We start from the raw sequence: 20602 nt of genomic DNA on the forward strand, positions 1-20602 counted from the left end.
GGAGTGCAGAGAAATATGGAGGGAAAGAGAGAGAGAGAGAGAGAGAGAGAGAGAGAGAGAGAGAGTGTACAAAAGTATTGAGGGAATGAGAGAAAAACAAGGAAGGAAGGAAGGACGGAAGTAAGGAGATAAAACCATTAGCGTGTCTTATAATCAGCTTCGTGTGTGTGTGTGAGAAGTGTTTTCGTGTTTTTGCCATCTGTCTTTCGCTGTTAAATTACGTTTTTGTTTTTGTTTTGTTTTCTACGTGTTTTTTTCTATCTATTTGTCCGTGTTACGTGTGTGTGTGTGTGTGTGTGTGTGTGTGTGTGTAGGGGGTTATTGTCCTGTTGTGCTTGAATGGTATTAAGTTTCGGCGGATGTTTTTGTTTGCCAATTTTCCTCTCAGTTTTCCGCCCCCTCGCCGACCCCTCACTCCCCTTCTCTCTCTCTCTCTCTCTCTCTCTCTCTCTCTCTCTTTATGTGTGTGTGTGTGTGTGTGTGTGTGTGTGTGTGTGTGTGTGTGTGTGTGTGTGTGTGTGTGTGTTTGTGTGTGTGTGTGTGTGTGTGTGTGTGTGTGTGTGTGTGTGTGTGTGTGTGTGTGTGTTATCTAAATGTTTACACTACTTCTGCTACTAAATTGGAAAGGCTGATACATACAAATAGAAATATAGATAGATAAATGAAGACAATTTTTCCTTTATAGATAGATAGATAGAAATACCAATAGATAGATTTATATATGTAGATAGATATATGATTAGATGATATAGATGAAGAAAGATAGACTGATAGATAGATAGATAGATAGATAGCAAAGTGAGCCAGATGTTGCAGTCCCTTGACCCGCGTGTGTTGTGCTGTGTTGCAGGTGTGTGGCGGGGGCAGCATGCAGACCCTGGCGGCGCCGCTGCCCGCCCACTGCACCATCTCGGGGCACAGAGGTGAGCCACGACTCTCTCTCTCTCTCTCTCTCTCCCCTTCATTTGTTTCATTTGCTTTATATATATATATATTTTTTTTTTTTACAATCTGGTGAAGTGTTTATTTTTTCCCTTCTTTCAATACATGTATAATACTATTTACTTAAATTATAATATATTCTTTTGTGTATCTATCAACATTTCTCTGTGTCTGCTGTGAATTATATGTCGGAATTTCCTCTTCTTTTTGCTATCTACTACTTTGTTGTTGTTGTTCTGAAGGAGTGATAGTCTGCAGGTTTTTTTCTTAGTGGAGTTCATGAAAACAAACTGTTATGTCTTATTCCCCTTTTTCTCTATTACTGTTACGTGCGCATTGTTCCTGAGTATTACTGGGATTTAACTCGTTTACTATTTTACAGATTTTACTTTTGCATCTAGTCTTTAGCGGAAGTGGTTGTTATGCAGCTAAATTCTTGTAACATCATATTTTGCATAGAACACGTCGAAGAAAAAATACATTACAGGTGTCTACCGTAGTTATGCTCCTGGTAAATAACTTCCGTAATACAGCTTTGCGTGTCATTAGCTGTGTGTAAAGAAAATAATGAAGGAAAAGAAAATGATTTATCGTCGCCGTGTTCCTCCATTACCGGCTGAAAAACGCTGTGATGCAAGATAAATAAAACCCAGTATTAGGTGTGCGAAATAACGGATGGAGAATAATGGGGTCTTTTGCTACTGCCCCTCCCCTCCTCCCCCCTCCACTTGTTACCTTTGTCCTGCGTGAGTCGCGGCCATTAAGAGGAACACGATTGATTGGTGTCTGTATTTGTGGCACACCAACACACCTGCCTCGCCGCCCCTCGCTCCCTCCTCTCAGTTTTGTTCCTGGGTCCCGCTTCTTTTAACTCTCTTTGTTCTCCTGCCCCTTCAGCTTCTCTAAATCTTCACATTCACGTCATCCTCACCCTCACCTACCTCCCTTCGCTATCATTCACACTACCTCTCATCTTTCCCCAAGCTCTTGTTTATTTATCCCACATCCACATGTCTTTCGTTCTTTCACTTTCTTCATCCTCCCCAAATCATCACATCCCCACACCCTTTCCACCACTCACAAACCTCCTCCCTTCGCTCTCATTCACACTGCCTCTCATCTTTCCCCAAGCTCTTGTTTATTTATCCCACATCCACAACACCCTCACCACCCACCACCACCCTCCCTCCTTCGCATTCATTCACATCACTCATCTTTCCCCAAGCTCTTGTTTATTTATCCCACATCCACATCTCTTTCGTTCTTTCACTTTCTTCATCCTCCCCAAATCCTCACATCCCCACACCCTCACCACCACTCACAAACCTCCTCCCTTCGCTTTCATTCACACTGCCTCCCACCTTTCCCCAAGCTCTTGTTATATCGTTCATTCACTCCACTTCCCTACCCCCCCCCCCCCCCTCTTAGAGCCCTCAGATATCCTTGCTACTCATTCTACTCTGCCCTCCCGACACCCCTTGTATTACCCCGACCACTCAACTAAATACCAACCGACTATTTTTGTTACTTTCTTTTTTTTTGCCTTTCAGTTGCCTCCTTTACTGTAAAAAAAAATGTATCCCATTTCCCCGCATATTCCCACCATTCCCACTATTTTTCCCCTACACCCAAACCTCCTAATTCTTCTTTGATTCTCACTCTCCTCACACCACTTGTAGCAGCCTCACCATTCCCCAAAACGCTCAAAATACATCTCTTTCAGTCCCCCGTATCCCAAACACACTCTCACTCACTTCATACACTCCCGACTCCTCTCTCTTCCCCCATCCTCGTGTTAAGCTACGGTAACTTTTTTTATTCTCCCTCTTCTCACTCTACTTGTTCTAGCCCCACCACTTCCCCAAACGCTCGAAATTCACGTCTTTCAGTCACCCCTCTCCTAAGTACACTCACTTCATCCACTCTCAACTCCTCTCTCTTCTCCCATTCACGTGTTAAGCTACGGTAACTTTTTTTTTTATTCCCCCTCTCCTCACACTACTTGTACTAGCTCCACCATTTCCCCAAACGATCAAAATATTCCTCTTTCAGTCCCCCATTTCCCCAGCACACCCTCCTCCATTGTCATCCACCGTCGACTCCCTCTCTCTACCCCTCCTTCCACATGTTCGCCTTCCCCACACGGAGGACATCACACACATATTTCCCCTCCCGGGTCCTGCATGAAAGTGGCTCTGGAACTCTGGATTATTGAATTAGTTTCCTTTTTTATTGGAGGGTGAGGCGGAGAAAAATATGGTCCCTAGGGTGCGAATTCGAATGAGGATGTGAGGTTGAGGTGGGTACAACTTGAGGTGACTTTGGGTTTGACGGCACACACACACACACACACACACACACACACACACACACACACACACACACACACACACACACACACACACACACACTTTCTCTCTTACATGGAGATTATTTGCCATTCTGTCTGTCCGTCTTCAGCGCCTCAGATAAATGGACGGAGCTCTGAAGAAGGCCTTGGGAGATGTTAAAGCGAAGGGAGAGAGAAGCTGAGGAACTAAAGAGAAGATGAAAGGAAGGGGAGGCAGTATGATAAGTGAGGAGGAGATGGGGAGTGAAGGAAGATGAAGGAGGTGGAGAGGAGGCAGAGGCTTGATTGAGGACGGAAATAAGTCATGAATATAAAGAAAGAAAAGAGTTATCGATGCCTAAAACGCGTCTTTCATTTTTCGCTATTGAGCTTCAAAGGTGCTCGGCGCTGCTGCTGTTTTTTACACTCCTTGATCGGTTTTGATCCAGAATTTACGGCCACGTGAAAAAGTATGATCCCTCTCTCTCGCTGACCCACTTGTTGAGGGCATAAAGGGAGCGACGCCCCCCTATATTTTTATTGATTTATTATTATTTTTTTTTTTACTGAAATATGGCACGCACGGTTTTACACACACACACACACACACACACACACACACACACACACACACACAGAGAGAGAGAGAGAGAGAGAGAGAGAGAGAGAGAGAGAGAGAGAGAGAGAGAGAGAGAGAGAGAGAGAGAGAGAGAGAGAGAGAGAGAGAGAGAGAGAGAGAGAGAGAGAGAGAGAGAGAGAGACGAGGGTGAGGGGGCTTGCAACAGAGGGCATGCTGATGGTGTGAGAGGTTATTTTGACTCTGAAAGGAGGTGCGGGGAAACTGTCAGCGAGCGAGGCAAGGCAGGGTGGGGAGGCACGTTCAGGCGGGGAAACTGGACGGGACAGCGGGAAGGATGGGGAAGAGGTGACTGTTGTGAAGGTGAAGGCGTGAGGGGGAAGGTAGGCTGAGACATACGTAGGGAGATCATGCAGAGAGGAAGGCAGGTAGGAATGCAAGTGTACGGAAAGACAGGTAGGTAGGAAGGACGACAGGTAATTAGACGTAAGTAGGGAAAGCAGGTAGACAGGTAGGAATGCTAGTGTACAGAAAGACAGGTAGGTAGGAAGGACGACAGGTAATTAGACGTATATAGGTAGACAGGTAGCAATGCAAAAAAGACAGGTAGGTAATTAGAACGATAAGTAATTAGATATGAGGTAAGACGTGTATGTGTGTGTGTGTGTGTGTGTGTGTGTGTGCATGTAAACGCTAGAAAGTATATGAAAAGACAAAAATAGGGTATGAAACAGAGGATTATTTTTTCCCCTCCTCCCTCTCATCTAGATCAAAACAATTAGAGTAGTTAATTTCACCTCGCACACACTTGCAGGTAAAGGTGCGAAGGGCGTGCGGCAGTGGAGGCGGGGGGGGTGAGTGTCACGGCTGGGGAGGGGGGGAGGTGGAGGGGGGCTGGGGGGGTCGCAAAGAAAGGGCAGGTGAAGCGTTACAACTGTTTCGTCCTTGTTTCCTTTAGGCAGATTGGACGTGTTACCAGCACCCCCTGAACCCCCTTGTGTGTGTGTGTGTGTGTTCAACTATACAACACAAAAATAAACAAACAAAAAACACAAATGACATATATGAGAAATAACATAACCTAAACATTTATTCAAACCACAAATCATACCCCAAAACAAACAAACAACACAAAAAAATAAATTAACATGCGTGGATACAGTCTTGCTTCTGAGATCGATTATTTTACTCCTTGTAGACTAATTATGAATGTTGGTGTGACGCAACTTGCTGAAGACTTATTTGATATATGGAAAGACTTCGTGAGGGATGTGAAAAAAAGGTTACGTGTTGGATGATAGTGGAGGTAGCAACGCGTGTGTGTGTGTATGTGTGTGTGTGTGTGTGTGTCTGCCTGGAAGTGCGTGGAAAGTCAGTCCCCAGCAGGTGTTATTAGCAAACGTTCTTAGTGGATTGCCTCTTGCGCGGTGGTTGTTTACGACCGCGATGCAATATAAACGTCACGAGAAAAACGCAATATACTCGCACGCCTCATTGCCCGGTATTCTTCCCCGAGACACAGGCGGCCATTGTTGCCAGCACGGGCGAAAACACTTACAGCGAGCGGCCGGCAACAAAAACAGAAGCCGCACTTATCAGCAGGTCAAAGAGGTTGGGTTGCGTCGACGGCCGATCCTGCGAACTTTGAGTGGAAGCTAATCTCCAATAGCAGGCGGCGAAAGGAGGTGATCGCGTGTGAATAAAAACGAGAGATAAACAAGGGAGAAAGAGCGGAGGAATTGCAGTTCGCGGGAGGTGAGGTTAGGTTAGGTGAGGTGAGGTTCAGGTGTCTGGAAGGAGTGGGAGGAGAATTTGAACAGAGAATAGAAGTTGAAAGGAAAGAATAATATTAAAAGAAAGACAAAGGAGAGTATGAAGAAGAAGAACAAGAGGAGGAGGAGGAAAAAAAATAAGTAAAATGAAACAAGGGAAACAGGGAATAAGAAAAGAAGGAAAGAAAGTAAAAACGAGGAAAAGGAAAAAGGAGGAACATGAAAAAGAATAAGAAAAAATAGAAGAGGAGCAACAACAGAAAATTAAGGAATTTACCAAGACGACGGAGGAGGTGGAAACAACGAAATAATAAAAATATAAAAACATCGTCTTGAGTCCATCTCATAATAAATGTTTGTCTCCTCGGCGGCGACTCATTCTTTGCATAAAACTGTACGGATGAGGAGGAGGAGGAGGAGGAAAAGGAAAGGAAAGAAAAAGAAGATGAGGTGGAAAATAGATGAATGGAAAATGAGAAGGAGGAGGAAGAGGAGAAGAAGAAGGAGGAAATGGAGCAGGAGGAGGAGGAAGGAAAGGAAAGAAGAGAAAAAAAGATGACGACGAAGAAAAAGATGAAGAAAAATGAGAAGAAGGAGAAGAAGAAAGAGGAAAAGGAGCAGGAGGAGGAGGAAGGAAAGGAAAGAAGAGAAAAAAAAGATGACGACGAAGAAAAAGATGAAGAAAAGTGAGAAGAAGGAGGAAAAGGAGCAAGAGGAGGAGGAGGAAGGAAAGGAAAGAAGAGAAAAAAAAGATGACGACGAAGAAAAAGATGAAGAAAAGTGAGAAGAAGGAGGAAAAGGAGCAAGAGGAGGAGGAGGAAGGAAAGGAAAGAAGGGAATGAAAAGATGACGACGAAGAAAAAGATGAAGGGGAAGGGAGGAGGAAAAAGAAAAAAACAAGAAAAAAACGAAGAAAAACAAGCAATATGAAGGAGAAAAAACTAATAACGTGGAAAGAAAAGGTATAAGAAAGCACAAATGAGATTATGGTATTAAGTTTCACGAAGAAGGAAAGAAGGAAAGAAGGAAGGAAGGAAAGAAGAAAGAGAAGAATTACACGAAAAGAAAAAAAAAGTAAAAAAAATAGGAAGGACGAAGGAATAGAAGGGATGAAAACTTTGAAAAGAAAAACATATTGGCTTCATACCTTAGCGACGGAGGAAGAACGTGACGAGGGAGGGGAAGAAGAAGGGGATGGAAGGAGGAAGAGGGGAAAGGATATTGGGAGGGAGGGGAAGGATGAAAGACAGAGGCGAATGAAATGACACTTATGAAGAATGAAAGGCAGAGGGAGAGAGAAGAAGGAGGAGGAGGAGGAGGAGGAGGAAAGGGATGGGTACGAGAAGATGGAGAAAGAGAAGGAGAGAAAATTGGATTATGGGAAGCATTGCGTGTGTGTGTGTGTGTGTGTGTGTGTGTGTGTAAATATGCTGTGTTGAATTATCTTTAAGTAGTCTGTGATTCAGTCTACTTATACATTTTCCCTTTTGTTTTAGCCTCCCAAGTATCTATATTCACAAACTTTATATGGAGATCCAGCAAACAGTAAAAGTGAAATAACAGCCGGGTCACTTGTATACATTAGTAAGAAAGGCAATATTTACGACGTACAAATATGTGCTACTAAAATTTCCCAACGGAGGGCTTGGAAAACATAAATTTGGCACCAATAAAAATGAAATGTGTGTTTGTGCGAGGCGGGGCTGAGACATGAGGAGAGAAGTGAGGGGAAACGCTAAGGAGGTGGAGGAATGAGTGAAAATGGAGGCATGAGAGGCGAGTGGGTATGAGGGAGAGAAACATGCAGCTTGATAGGAAAAGTTAACATATCGTAGAGAGTTTGTGAGGGAAGAAGGGAGATGAGGAAAGGGAGATGAAAAGATTAAAGGAGATAAAGAGATGAAAAGGTGAAAAGATGAAAAGGAGATGAAATATGAAGGGAGATGAAAAGTGAGAGATGAAAAGGGAGATGAAAAGATTAAAGGAGATGAAAAGGTGAAAGGAGATAAAAAGATGAAAAAGAGATGAAAAGATGAAAAGGGAGATGAAAAGATGAAAGGAGATGAAAAATGAAAAGGAGATGAAATATGAAGGGAGATGAAAAGATTAAAGGAGATGAAAAGATGAAAAAGAGATGAAAAAATGAAAGGAGATGAAAAAGGAGATGAAAAGTGAGAGATGACAACTAGTAAACAGGTACCGTATGAGATGAAGAGAAAAATAAATACTAAATCAAGAAGAGGAAGAATTAGAGAGGGGAGAGAAATGAGGAGAAACGTTTAAGAAGGAGGATGTGGAGTGAGGATGTGAGTAGAGATGTGTTAGGCTACTGAATACGAGGAAAGGAAAACAGTAATGAGATGCGAAAAGTTAACAGTTCGTATAAAGTTTTTGAAAGTAGGAAGGTAATTAGGGATGGAAACTTCTAAGGAAAAATGTATAAAAGTCATGAATCAATAGACGAAACAAAAAAAAATAAAGAAGGAGAAGATTTAGATGAGTTGTGAGAAGTAAATACCCATGAAGAAAAAATGAAGTAGACTAGGAAGAAAGAATAGAGGGGAGATGGAAACTTCTAAGGAAAAATGTATAAAAGTCATGAATCAATAGACGAAGCAAAAAAATAAATAAATAAAGAAGGAGAAGAAGATTTAGATGCGTAGTGAGAAGTGAATACCCATGAAAAAAAATGTAGTCTTTCGTTAAGGATTAGTTACCTTTGTTTCTTTAAGCAGTATAGGATATAATTTGTCTGGTCCGGGACTTTTATTTGTTTTTAGTGAATGGAGAGCTTTAAGGACTTCATCGGGGTACGTAAAGAAAATATATTAATGACTATAGTAAATGTGGAAAGGAAAGAGATTTGTCGTGTGTTATGAGGATTTAAAACGATGAAGGACAGAGAGGGAAAGAAGAAAATGGAGGAATGAAAAAACAGGAAGACAAAGAGCATAGTTAAGCGGAAGTGTCTGTCAAAGAGTAGCCATTGTGTCGTTCTCTCTCTCTCTCTCTCTCTCTCTCTCTCTCTCTCTCTCTCTCTCTCTCTCTCTCTCTCTCTGAAACACACACACACACACACACACACACACACACAAGCCTTTGATGGTCTAGAGAGAAGACCCTTTGTGTGTACTGATGAACTTGACAAAACCCTCTTTCCTCCCCCCCTCCATTTCTCCCTCCCTCCCTTTTTCCTCTTCTCTCTTTTTATCCCTTCTTTCCTTTCGCCCTTGAGTCCTGGTTCTCCTTCCCGTCCCGAGCGAGGAAGTCTGTAGCGTGTTTTGAGACAGGGCTGAGCGGAGGTATTAGGATACATAAGAGAGCTCGAAGCGGGGATGATGGAGAGGATAAGGAGGAGGGGCGAGGTAGGGCAGGGACAGGTAAGGTGTGGGGAGGGATAAGTAAGGTGAGAGGAGGGACAGGTATACTTTGAAGAGGATGTAGTTTGGGCTTTACTTGTCTCCTTTAAAGTAGATATGGATGATGTTGTGCTGTGGTGTGAGGTATGGTGTGTGTGTGTGTGTGTGTGTGTGTGTGTGTGTGTGTGTGTGTCATCGTTTTGTTTACCTTTCATAGAGGAGGATTAAATCGATAGATATTAACATTTACGTTACTCACACTATGCAACAAATCCCTCAAAGCTAGCTATTCATTCTGCCGTAGACTTTACCCTAAACAGTGTGCGTGTGTGTGTGTGTGTGTGTGTGTGTGTGTGTGTGTAAAGCATGTCGGAGCAGGTGTACCCTCTGTTAATTAGTTTCTTGCGCACCTCAGCGGATTGGTGTCTGAACCTGTGAATGGCAGAACGCCGATATGTTGTTCTCTTCTTTCCTTGTTTACTCACACTTTTTATATTGTTTTGTTTCTGTGGTATGAGAAAAGATCAAGCTTTAAAGTATAATAATAAATCATCTCGAATATATTTCCCTTCACTTTTCCTCTTACTTATATATTTTTTACTATTGCCAATACTCCTGTGCTATGAAGAAAAATCAGGCGGACTAAAGAAATATGGTAACACTCCTTTTTTTTTTCCTTCCCGTAAAGACAAATTCAGTGTATGAGAATTCTCTTTTTTTCAGCACAGCATTCCTTTCCCTGTAGACACCCCACGCCATGAAAGAGTTCACTACCAGGAATCGGCTGTGTTTCGTAAGGTATTGATGTCTCGTCTTGAAAGGCCCAACAGTTCTCAAACACTTCAACATTGTTTGCTGCTGCCTTTGTTGCGTAAAGTACTTGCGTCTTGTCTTGTATGCTCTCATTGTGTGCTTTCAAACTTTCAAACACCGCCGGTTTTGCATCGATGAATGATGAGGAAAGCGTCGATAAAGAACAGTGCCGTACTTTGACAACAGTACGGAAGAGTTTGACTGAATACTGCAAACAAGAAACAAACGGTAATTTGACGTTTCTCTTATTTCTTTGCCACACACACAAAAAAAAGGACTGTTTAACAAATTACACGGCAAGCAACACCTAATTTTACCAAGCATTTAACATCATTTTCCTCCAAAACAAAAATCATAATATTAGTCACATCAGCAGGCGGTCCCTCCAATCCTTAATGGGAAATGAGTCCTGGGTCGCGTTTTGATTATTTGCTGAGTGTTTCAATGCTCCCCCTTCCTTGTACTTTGTTCTCTTCAAACAAATATGTAAAATAGTAATGCAGGTACTCATAACTTTTTGTTTGTTTGTTTTGAACTATTATTTACATTAGTTTATATAAAATGTTCTCCGAAAAAAAAACAGATGCAGGAAATGTGTTAATCTGATATGAATTTGCCAGTCCTTTCGTACCTTTACACAATATCCAATAATTTCATTCTGCAACATTTTTTTTTTTTATTTTTTTTTTTTTTTATTTTTATCAAAGCATCATTCGAAGCGCGCACCATAGTACATGTTTTTTTTCACACGGTGGTTTAACTATTATTGTTTTGTTAATATTATCGTTTGACGGGACGATCATGTGTGCAGTCATAGCGCTGTTGATGATGATGTTTTAGTTTTTGTGGTTTGTATTGTCATGGCGGGTTTGAGGTTGGTAACGGTGGTGACGATGGCAATGGTAGTGAGGTTGTGGTGGTGGAGGTGGTGATGGAGGTGGTGGTACATGGCAAACCGCAGTACCACTCTTGCTCCTAATGAGACAGCGTTCCGCCGAGCACAGGCATGCATTTAATTAATACTCGATTAATATTTCATTCACGTTCCGACTACTCCTAATAAAGCTATTTAGACCTGCTTTGTCGTCTTAAATATTTCAGTAATCCAGCCTCGTAATAATCCTTGTGGTTCGTCTTGCTCTGTGACGGCGGCAAGGGTTTGGGACGTGGCCGGGGGGAGGGGGGACGAGGAGGAGGATAAAGGAACTGGAAGGGGATGGAGGATCTAAGAGGAGGGAAAAGGAGCAAAGGTGAGGAGAAGAAATAGGAAATAGGAGGTAGGAGAGACGAGGGGGGGGGGAGAATGAAGAGAAAGGAGAGAGAAGGGTAGAAAGAGCGTGGAGGAGAGGAGGAAGGAGGAATGAAGTGTTTGAGTCGTGTAGAAGGAGTATGAAGGATGAGAGAGGATGTAAGGAGGAGAGGGGAAGAAGGAAAGAAGATGGGTAGAGGTAAAAGGAAGAGGAAAAAGCTGCCGAGTGAAAAGTATTGAAATAAGAATGAGAGGGGATGTGAGAAGGAAAGAGGAAGAGTAGGATAGGCGTGAGAAGTAGGAAGAATGAAAGGGGAAGAAGGAAAGAAGGATGAGTAGAGGTAGAAGGAAGAGGAAGAAGCTGTCGGGTGAAGAGTATTGTAGTAAGAATGAGAGGGGATGTGAGAAGGAAAGAGGAAGAGTAGGATAGGCGTGAGAAGTAGGAAGAATGAAAGGGGATGTGAGGAGGAATGGGGAAGGGAGAGAAAGGATAGGTAGAGCTCTGAGGAAGTAGAAGAAGCAAGGGAGCGAGGAAAAGGGAAAAGGAAAGGGTTAGCATAAGAGGGAAGAACAAAGAGAAAAGATGAGGAGGGGAGGATAAATAGGGCCAGGAGGAAGAAGAATCAGGCGTGTGAGAAAAATAGGAAAAATGGAAGGGGTATGAAGAGAACCCGTAAAGAGAGGAGGATAGATGGAACCTGCAGGAGGGGAAAAGAAGGAGGAGAGGTTTGGCATAAGAGGGAGGAACAAGGAGGAAGGAGAGGAGGGGGTGTAGGGGTCGGAGCGCAGACAAGACTCGGGCTGACTAATGTAAGTTGGGTGCGGAAATGAGGGCGCTGGCCAGAGTAATTAGGGGACGGGATTGAGTTATTGACCCGGAGATAAAACATGGACCTGGACGCACGGGTTAAAAATAAAAATAGAAAGATAATAAAACAAGAACTGAGGGTTTGAAATGACTTAGAGGAGGCGCAAGGGGGTGGAAGTAGAAGGAGGAAAAAGGAGAGAAACTAGATGAAGGAGGAACATTGGGAACTGGACACTCGGAATGAAAATAAATAACAAAACAGGAAATGAGGGTGTGAAATGACTTAGAGGAGGCGCAAGGGGGTGGAAGTAGAAGGAGGAAAAAGGAGAGAAAGTAGATGAAGAAGGAGCAAGGGGATGAACGCTCGGAATGAAAAGAAAAAAAATATATTACAACCAGAACTAAGGGCGTGAAATGGTTTAGAAGATGAGGAGGAAGAGAATGGAAGTAGAAGGAGGAAAAAGGAGATAAACTGGATGAAGGAGAAATAAGGGGAAGGAGACGAGGTGAAGAGAAAACGAGAAAAAAATTACCTGTGGTTAGCGTAAACACCTCCACCTACGTTTGTTCTTAATGCCGACTAGAGAGAAAGGAACTCCATGACATTAAAAAGAGTGATGGGGGTGATAGTGGTGGTGTTAATGAATCAGGTGGGGGGAGTAGCGATGCGGTGGAGGTGAGGAGGAGGAAGAGGAAGACGAGGAGGCGAAGGCGAATCAAAAAGGGGGTGGGGGTTCTGTTTTCAAGCGATGGCAGTGATGGATCGTCCGGGCTCCTTAGTCGTGGCGCCGAGATGGATGGAGGCGGCCGAGTCACGCTGTCAGCCGCGGGAAGGGAAGGGAAGGAAGGCTACAGTAGGGGCGGCCGTGACATGCTGAGGGAGGCGAGGCGTGAGTGTTGGGGCGTGAAGAGAAGGAGGAGGAGGAGAGGAGGCAGAGGCAGAAGAGGAGGAGGAGGAGGCGGAGGTGAAGAGGAGGAGGCAGAGGCGGAAAGGAGTAGGAGGAGAAAAAGAAGAAGTAAGGGCAGAAGAAAAGTATTAGAAGGAGACGGAGGTAAAGAGGAAGAGGAGAAGAGGAGGCAGAGGCAGAGGAGGAGAAAGTTGCATTGGCAGAAGAGAAGGAGGAGGAGGAGGAGGAGGTATTAGAGGTGGAAGATAAATTGAAAACAAAATAGGAGAGGAGGGAAATCTTATAACCTGTGGAAACTAGCTGAGGTTTGCTTTCCTCCTTCTGAGAGAGAGAGAGAGAGAGAGAGAGAGAGAGAGAGAGAGAGAGAGAGAGAGAGAGAGAGAGAGAGAGAGAGAGAGAGAGAGAGAGAGAGAGAGAGAGAGAGAGAGAGAGAGAGAGAGAGAGAGAGAGAGAGAGAGAGAGCGTTGAGGAGGACTACAAGGGCGGTAGAGGACTGAGAGAGAGGAGGATAGGAAAGAAAAGACGAGAAAGTGAGGAGGAAAAACCAAGAGTGAGAAAAATAAGAGAGAGAGAGAGAGAGAGAGAGAGAGAGAGAGAGAGAGAGAGAGAGAGAGAGAGAGAGAGAGAGAGAGAGAGAGAGAGAGAGAGAGAGAGAGAGAGAGACATTGCAGGATCAGGAGGCTTTGGCGGAGGATGGATGGAAGGGATAATTGTGGCCCCGAAGGATCTGATTGACGAAACATGGAACCAACTTTAGGAGTACTGCAGAGAGAGAGAGAGAGAGAGAGAGAGAGAGAGAGAGAGAGAGAGAGAGAGAGAGAGAGAGAGAGAGAGAGAGAGAGAGAGGAAGATTTCCAGGTCAAAGATGAAAAAAAAATAGAAGTTAAAAATAGAAGATAGATTTAGAAAAGTTACGTGCTGTGAAAAATACATAAAAAGGAATTCTATTAAAAAAAAGAAAACATTGCACGGAGAAACTAGTACGTTGAATATGTAGTGACCTAAAAAAAAGAAGTAACAGAGAAATGAACTGCCAAACCAAACAAGATCAAAGTTTAGATGAATGTGATTTGCATAGTTTTTTTTTTTTTTTTTTTTTTTTTTTTTTGTGTGTGTGTGTGTCGACAGTTTGGTATATATATAACTTTTCCCTACTTTCCATACTATAAATTGCCTGCTGTCCTACATTTTTTCTTCTTCCCTTTATCCTGTCAACTGAGAGAAAAAGAAGAAAAAAAGAACGTCGCATACAGAACAACATTTTGACAGTTTTCGAGAGCCTTTTATTCCCCTCTTTTTTGTACGAATTTTAAGAGCAGCATTTACTTGTCACTGTTATTGGTTTCCTTTGACTTTTGATCTTGTTGTTGTTGTTGTTGTTGTTGTTGTTCTTGTTGTTGCGGCGCCATGATTGCGTCCCCCCAAAATCAATCTTTCTTGTTCTGACGGTAACGAATTAATTTTTAGATATTTACTTAAACTCACACTAATCATTATTCAAGCGCCTTTAAGGGAAAAAAGGGGAGTGTATAAAGGTAGGGTTAAGAGTATATGTAGAAAATGTAATAGAATAAAGTAATCAAGTTCGTGTACGTCAACACAGGTGGGTCGGGAAAAGGTAATGTATTTGTTTCAAGGCAAACGAACGTATCAAAATGCAAAGTATCATAAGTACCCGGTAGCATTACAAAATTAATACAAATGCGGTCAATGCTCTTGTACGTAGAAAATGAAGGCACTTGAAAATTCTTAATGAACAGGAGACGGAAAACTCTATGTGCTCGAATGTCTTGGTTTACTTTGCCTCTCGTGCCCTCGAAGCAACTACAGCAACCAAAAAAAAAAGTGTAAAAAAGAGAATCAAAACAAATATGGAGATGGTGGCTGAGGTAGGGACTATGAGGAGTTGAGTCTAGGATCAATGGACATTTTTTCTTATATTCTTGTACCTTTCGTGTATGTATATCGATAAAAAAAATGAGGTCGCGTTTCCTCGTGACGGTGTGAGTGTTCCAGAGGGATAGAGGTAGAGGTTCTTTGGGAGGCGTTAGATGAAGGTGGTGGTGGGAAAGGAAAACTCTACTACTAGGAAAGGGAAATGAAGACACAAGGGATATGTTAAGAGAAGGCATAAAGAAAATGAGAGGGTTTGGAAATGGGGTTACTTGGGATCATAGTGGCATAGGGAGTAGGTCAGTTGAGGGCACTAGAGAATTGGTAGAGAGGGGGCATAGTGTAGGGATGGAGAAAGACGATAAGGTGTGGGTGTTAGAGGGGAGGAGGGGGCATGAAAAAAAAATGGGAGGTGTTTGAGGCAAAATTTCTTGGGATCAAAATGTTATAGCACAGAGTTTAGTTGAGGGCACGAAGGGACATGCAGGGACGGGCAAAGTGTATAGGCGAGGAAAGAAGGGAAGGGAAAGTCAGGAATGAGAAATAATGTACCGGTAAGTAGTAAGTAGCGGGCTTTTTTATTATTGTTATTTTTTTAAGCCCTTGATCTGTCTCCTTTGCTGTAAAAAAAAAGAAAAAAGGAATAATTAGTGAAAGGGGTATATGAGATAGCTGAGGAGGGGGAAGCACCAGGTCATAGTAAACTGAGTCTCGTGTCGTAGGGGAGGCTTGATTATTACCCGCGCCGCCGTCAGCCCTTGATCTGTCTCCTTTGCTGTAAAAAAAAAAAAAAAAGGAATAAGTAGTGAAAGGGGTATATGAAATAGCTGAGGAGGGGGGAAGCACCAGGTCATAGTAAACTGAGTCTCGTGTCGTAGGGGAGGCTTGATTATTACCCGCGCCGCCGTCATCGCCTGGCTAATGCAATAACCGGCGATCATATTGCCGAGGGAAGCTGGGCCTCGCGCCGACCCGCGGGTCATCAGCGGCAGTATTAATGGAGGGGAATAGCATTACTGGGGACACGGGAAGCATGTGCCGGCGGGCGATGGTCGTCTTTACTATCATCGACCGCATCCTTACTTTCTTTTGGTCTCGTGTTTATCTCTTCCCTTACCAAAGCTCGTGTATCAAGTAGCCTTTATCCTCACTCGAATTTTTGCTCTCCTACAATTTGGCATTTTTTCCTTTCCTTATCTTCCTTACCAAAGCTTGTGGGTCATGTCTATCATCAACCGCATCCTTCCTTTTTTTGGTCTCGTGTTTATCTCTTCCCTTACCAAAGCTCGTGTATCAAGTAGCCTTTATCCTCACTCGAATTTTTGCTCTCCTACAATTTGGGATTTTTTCCTTTCCTTACCTGCCTTACCAAAGCTTGTGGGTCACGTCTATCATCGACCGCATCCTTACTTTCTTTTGGTCTCGTGTTTATCTCCTTACCAAAGACTCGCGTATCAAGTAGCCTTTATCCTCACTCGAATTTTGCTCTCTCAATTTTTTGGCTTTTTTTTTCTTACCTGCCTTACAAAAGCCAAAGGTCATGGGTCATGTCTATCATTCCTTCCATCTTTCCTTCTTGGTCTCTTATCTCTCACAAAGACTCATATCAAGTGTGTCCTCACCCGGGTCTCTGCTTCCTTACAGTTGTGGACCGGAGCAGCTCGACGCGAGAAGCAGACCCCACCGGGCAGATCTTCAAGCGAGGCCACGTCTACCACGGCGTGTACTTCCCCACCCTCACCAACAGGTAGGCTCAGGGCTGTGTGGGGGTTTCCCGGGGCTGGTGGGCCCAAGGGAAGGAGGCTGTGCTGTAGTGGGAGGGGCTTTGGGTGTTGTGAAGCTAATGAGGGAGAGGATTATTAATATAGTCTGTTAAAAAAAATTACACACAACAAAATAATAATACAATAAAAATAATAACAATAAAGCCACAATCATAATTTTGTTCAGGTAAAAACAACTTTGACATTATTTTAAGAGAGGGAGTGGGAGGAAAAGTTATGATGGAGGGTTGGAAGTAAGTAAGGGTGGGAGGAGTGACTGAAGGGCAAGAGAGAGAGAGAGAGAGGAAACATTGGAGGGTGAGGAAGAGAGGAGTTGAGGATAAAGGAAGCGTTAAAATACTAAGAATAACGGAAGGAGTAATGAATGAATAACTAATGGCTCTTAAAAGGTTCTGGAGACTTCACCGAACGTTAAGTATATGAATGATTGGAACTATACAATAAATCCATGATACGGGTTAGAGGGTGAGAAGTGATGATTAAAGTATAAGTTAATGGATTTTTTTTTTTTTTTTTTTTTTTACAACATAGGAGACAGCTCAAGGGCACAAAAAAAGGAAGCAATAATAAAAATAAAAAAAGCCCGCTACTCGCTGCTCCTACAAAAAAAAATCAAAAGAGGTGACCGAAAGAGAGATCAATTTCGGGAGGACTGGGACTGGGAGTTACCGGGAATATCGGGTTTAGGGATGCTGGACCGATTCAAATAGTGACTGGCGCTGCAGGGGAGATGAAGAAGGAGGGGAGGGGGAAGGGGGAAAGCTCAAAGGGTGACATTCGGAAAGGGTCGCTAATGGAGTAATGAGTTGAATGAGTCTATCAGTCACCGTCATCATCATTTGTGTAGAGAACTAATCAGAACGCGAGGATTTTCACACTAGTCTGGCTTTATCGTGGGGAGCCAAGCCAATTTGATCAGGGGGGAAACTAATTTAGAGAAGTAACCTGCGTGTGTGTGTCCATGTGTGTGTGTGTGTGTGTGTCATTTCAGTCAAACACTCCAATATCATGGCTATTCTAATTAGTTAAAACACTTCCGCAATGACACTATTAACGCCATCAATAATCGCATGGACTCGAATTTTATGACCAATTTGCATATTTTATCCCCATCGCACTCCCTTGTCGCGTCCACTTCCTCGCTCGAGTAATCCACTAAAAGCAGATCGTAAGAGCTTTAATAACAACCCTTTCTATGCTATTATCGCCTCCATATCTTCACCATCATATTGTCCTCATCTTTTCGCAACTTCGGTATCTTCCTCCTCATTTTCCTCCTCTTCTTCCTTTTCATCTACTCCAAGTCCTTGCTCCTGTAGCCACTTCATCTCTTCTTCGCGGCCTCTACGTCCTCTTCCTCCTCCTTAACCCAGTAGCAGCGACGGGCCAGATTTGTGGCTTTACCGTGTACCAGCGACGGGCTAAATTTTTGCCATGATATAAACCCCAAAAAAATAGATAATGCATAAGCTGATCACAAATGCGTTGATATGTATTATGAACTGGTTTGAGTGAGTGATGATTTTTTCTCATTTTTCTCGCTTAGAGGGGCCAAAGAAAAGCATTATCCCCGCAGCTACTGGGTTAACCCCCTCCTCTTCATCTGCTCCACAACTTTGCTCTCTTATCCACCTCATCCCCTATTCGTAACCTCCTTTTTCTCCTCTTCCTCTGCTCCAACCACCTAACTACCTCAAACCAACAGGAAGAGTATAACGAGCGTGGTCACAAACACCATCTTTATTAACTTGGTACCAAACGTTGAAGCTGAGGTTCCTTGAGCACACACCCCTTTCTGCTACCTCAAACCACCTTATCTCTGCTCGACCTCCTCCTCCTCCTCCTCCTCATCATCATCATCATATACCCCAAGATCTCGACCCCGCTAACCACCTCCCCCTCCTCGTCCCCGCCACAGTTTCCGGGACCAGCAACTCGAGTCGGCCTTCCAGCGGTACTCCCACAGGCAACGGCAGCGGTCCCTCATGATGGTGAACAGCGTGGACCTCGCCCTCAAACTGGCGGTCCTTGTCATCATCCTCACCACCCAGAGCAGAGAGCGGGATGACCTGGCCACGGTAGGTGTGTGGGAGAAGGGGGGAGGGAGGGAGGGGGAAGGATGTTTTTGTATGGTGTGTGTGGGTGGGTGGGGTGAGGGAGATGTACGTGTGTGTGTGTGTGTGTGTGTGTGTGTGTGTGTCCCTGTGGTTGTATGAGTATTTTTATTGTATCTACCTATTTTGTTTTTTGTATTTGTGCTATTTTTTTGTGTTTATTTGTCTTCCTGTCTGTCTATTTAATTATTACATTTTACACAATAGCTAATACTTCTAATAATAACCCATACATTTATACATACATAATTTACATAATCGTTACCAATCAACTCATTCTCTAATTCAAACCGCCCACACAGCTAAAGTTTCAGTAGTGTATGTATGTATAAGCTTTTTTTTTTCATCATCACGCCACCCCGAGAGAATATAAAAGTTGGGTGTTTGCTGAGCCGCGTCCGCTATGATAGTTTTGACAGGCGGCTTCAGGCGCGTCCGTTAGCCTCTCGTGGGCCTGCGGGGAGTGACGGCCGCCGCGGGAAAGTTTTACGATCCGTCACGTCAAGAGCCTATGCATCAGTTCACACATGGCTTGCTTTTATTGAGGAAGAGTATTGATTTCTCTCGGGGGGGGAGGTATTTTTACAGTCAGATTTATAGTTTTTGCATCCGATAGTGACCTTTCTCCTGTTTACTTTTGCAGGAACAGCGACGCGTTTTTTTTTTATAGAGGAAGAATATTGATTTCTCTCGGGGGGGGGGGGGGGGGGATATTTTTATTCATTGTTATAGTTTTTGCATCCGATATAGACTTTTCTCCTGTTTACTTTTGCAGGAACAGCGACTAGCGGTTTTTTTTTATAGAGAAAGAATATTGATTTATCTGGGGGGGGGGGGGTATTTTTACAGTCATAGTTATAGTGTTTGCATCCGATATTGACCTTTCTCCTGTTTACTTTTGCAGGAATAGCTAGTAGCGTTGTTTTTTTATAGAGGAAGAATATTGATTTCTCTAGGTGGGGGTATTTTTACAGTCATAGTTACAGTTTTTGCATCCGATATTGACCTTTCTCCTGTTTACTTTTGCAGGAACATCGACTAGCGTGTTTTTTTTTTCCTTGAGCTGTTTCCTTTACCGTAAAAAAAAAGTATATACTGGAATGCTTATTAGTGTGATTAGGTTAGTGATTGTGGTGACGTGCTACTGGTCGTGATGGAGCTCGTAGATTTACACACACATATTTATCTTTTTATCGGTGGCGGTGCAGCCGATCGCGTACTCCCTGTCGTGGATGGTGGTGAACGTGGTGCTGTGCGTGCTGTCCTGGTGGAGAAGGTTCGCCAACAACTACCTCCACTGGGGCGCCCTTGGAACCTGGCTCGTCCTCAACATTCAAGGTACGTTGTTTTTTCGTCTCTCTCTCCCTCCGTCTTCTCATTCCCTTCTTCTCCTTGAGGGTATTTTTTTTACAACAAAGGAGACAGCTCAAGGGCACACAAAAAAGGAATCAATAATGAAAAAAAGCCCGCTTCTCGCTAACTTATTCCCGCCTCCCTTCCTTTGACTGATGTTTGGGTATGACTGATAAAATTCCCAAAATTCCCTCCTCCTTTTACTTTAGTTTGATACGTCTATGATCTTCCCTGCGTGGTAATATTAGTTTGATACGTCTATGATCTTCCCTGCGTGGTAATATTCCCCCTTATTGATACAACATAGATCCACCAGAGTAAAGGAACTCTACATTATTTCTTCATGTCGGTGATTCATGAATTACCTCGAGGGTGTACTCTTATGCCCTCCTCCTCCTTTCACTTTAGTTTTGGGGGGTGTCTCTCTCTCTCTATGATCTTCCTCCTTTGTAAAAATTCCACCGTAGTGAGCATGCAAGGAGCTACAGACCCACCTTAGATGAACTCACGGTTGTTTCTCTCTGTCGTTTATTCTGGAAGTGCCAGGAGGGTATACTATCTTATTCTTCTCTCCCTCTCCCCCCCTCCTCCCTCTTCTTCCATCTCCCTCTTTCCCTTCTTCTGTCTAGCCTTCACCTTTCTCTTTCTTCACCTCTCTTTCTCCCTCTTCCCCTCTTCCTTTCACTAGACTTTCGATATGT

General features: G+C 43.4%; 1 protein-coding gene across 4 annotated transcripts in view; it reads left to right on the forward strand.

The window, feature by feature from the left end:
- Positions 1-20602, forward strand: part of LOC127004147 (adenylyl cyclase 78C-like) — a 211890-nt gene that overhangs the window by 86654 nt on the left and 104634 nt on the right. For all 4 annotated transcript variants that reach the window (XM_050871580.1, XM_050871581.1, XM_050871582.1 and 1 more), the window contains exons 3-6: positions 851-923; positions 16295-16397; positions 18353-18512; positions 19757-19886. In XM_050871580.1, the coding sequence (XP_050727537.1) occupies positions 851-923; positions 16295-16397; positions 18353-18512; positions 19757-19886 (466 nt within the window). The remainder of the gene's footprint in view (positions 1-850; positions 924-16294; positions 16398-18352; positions 18513-19756; positions 19887-20602) is intronic.

Source organism: Eriocheir sinensis, chromosome 27 (genome assembly GCF_024679095.1).
Source record: "Eriocheir sinensis breed Jianghai 21 chromosome 27, ASM2467909v1, whole genome shotgun sequence".
NCBI lineage: Eukaryota > Metazoa > Arthropoda > Malacostraca > Decapoda > Varunidae > Eriocheir > Eriocheir sinensis.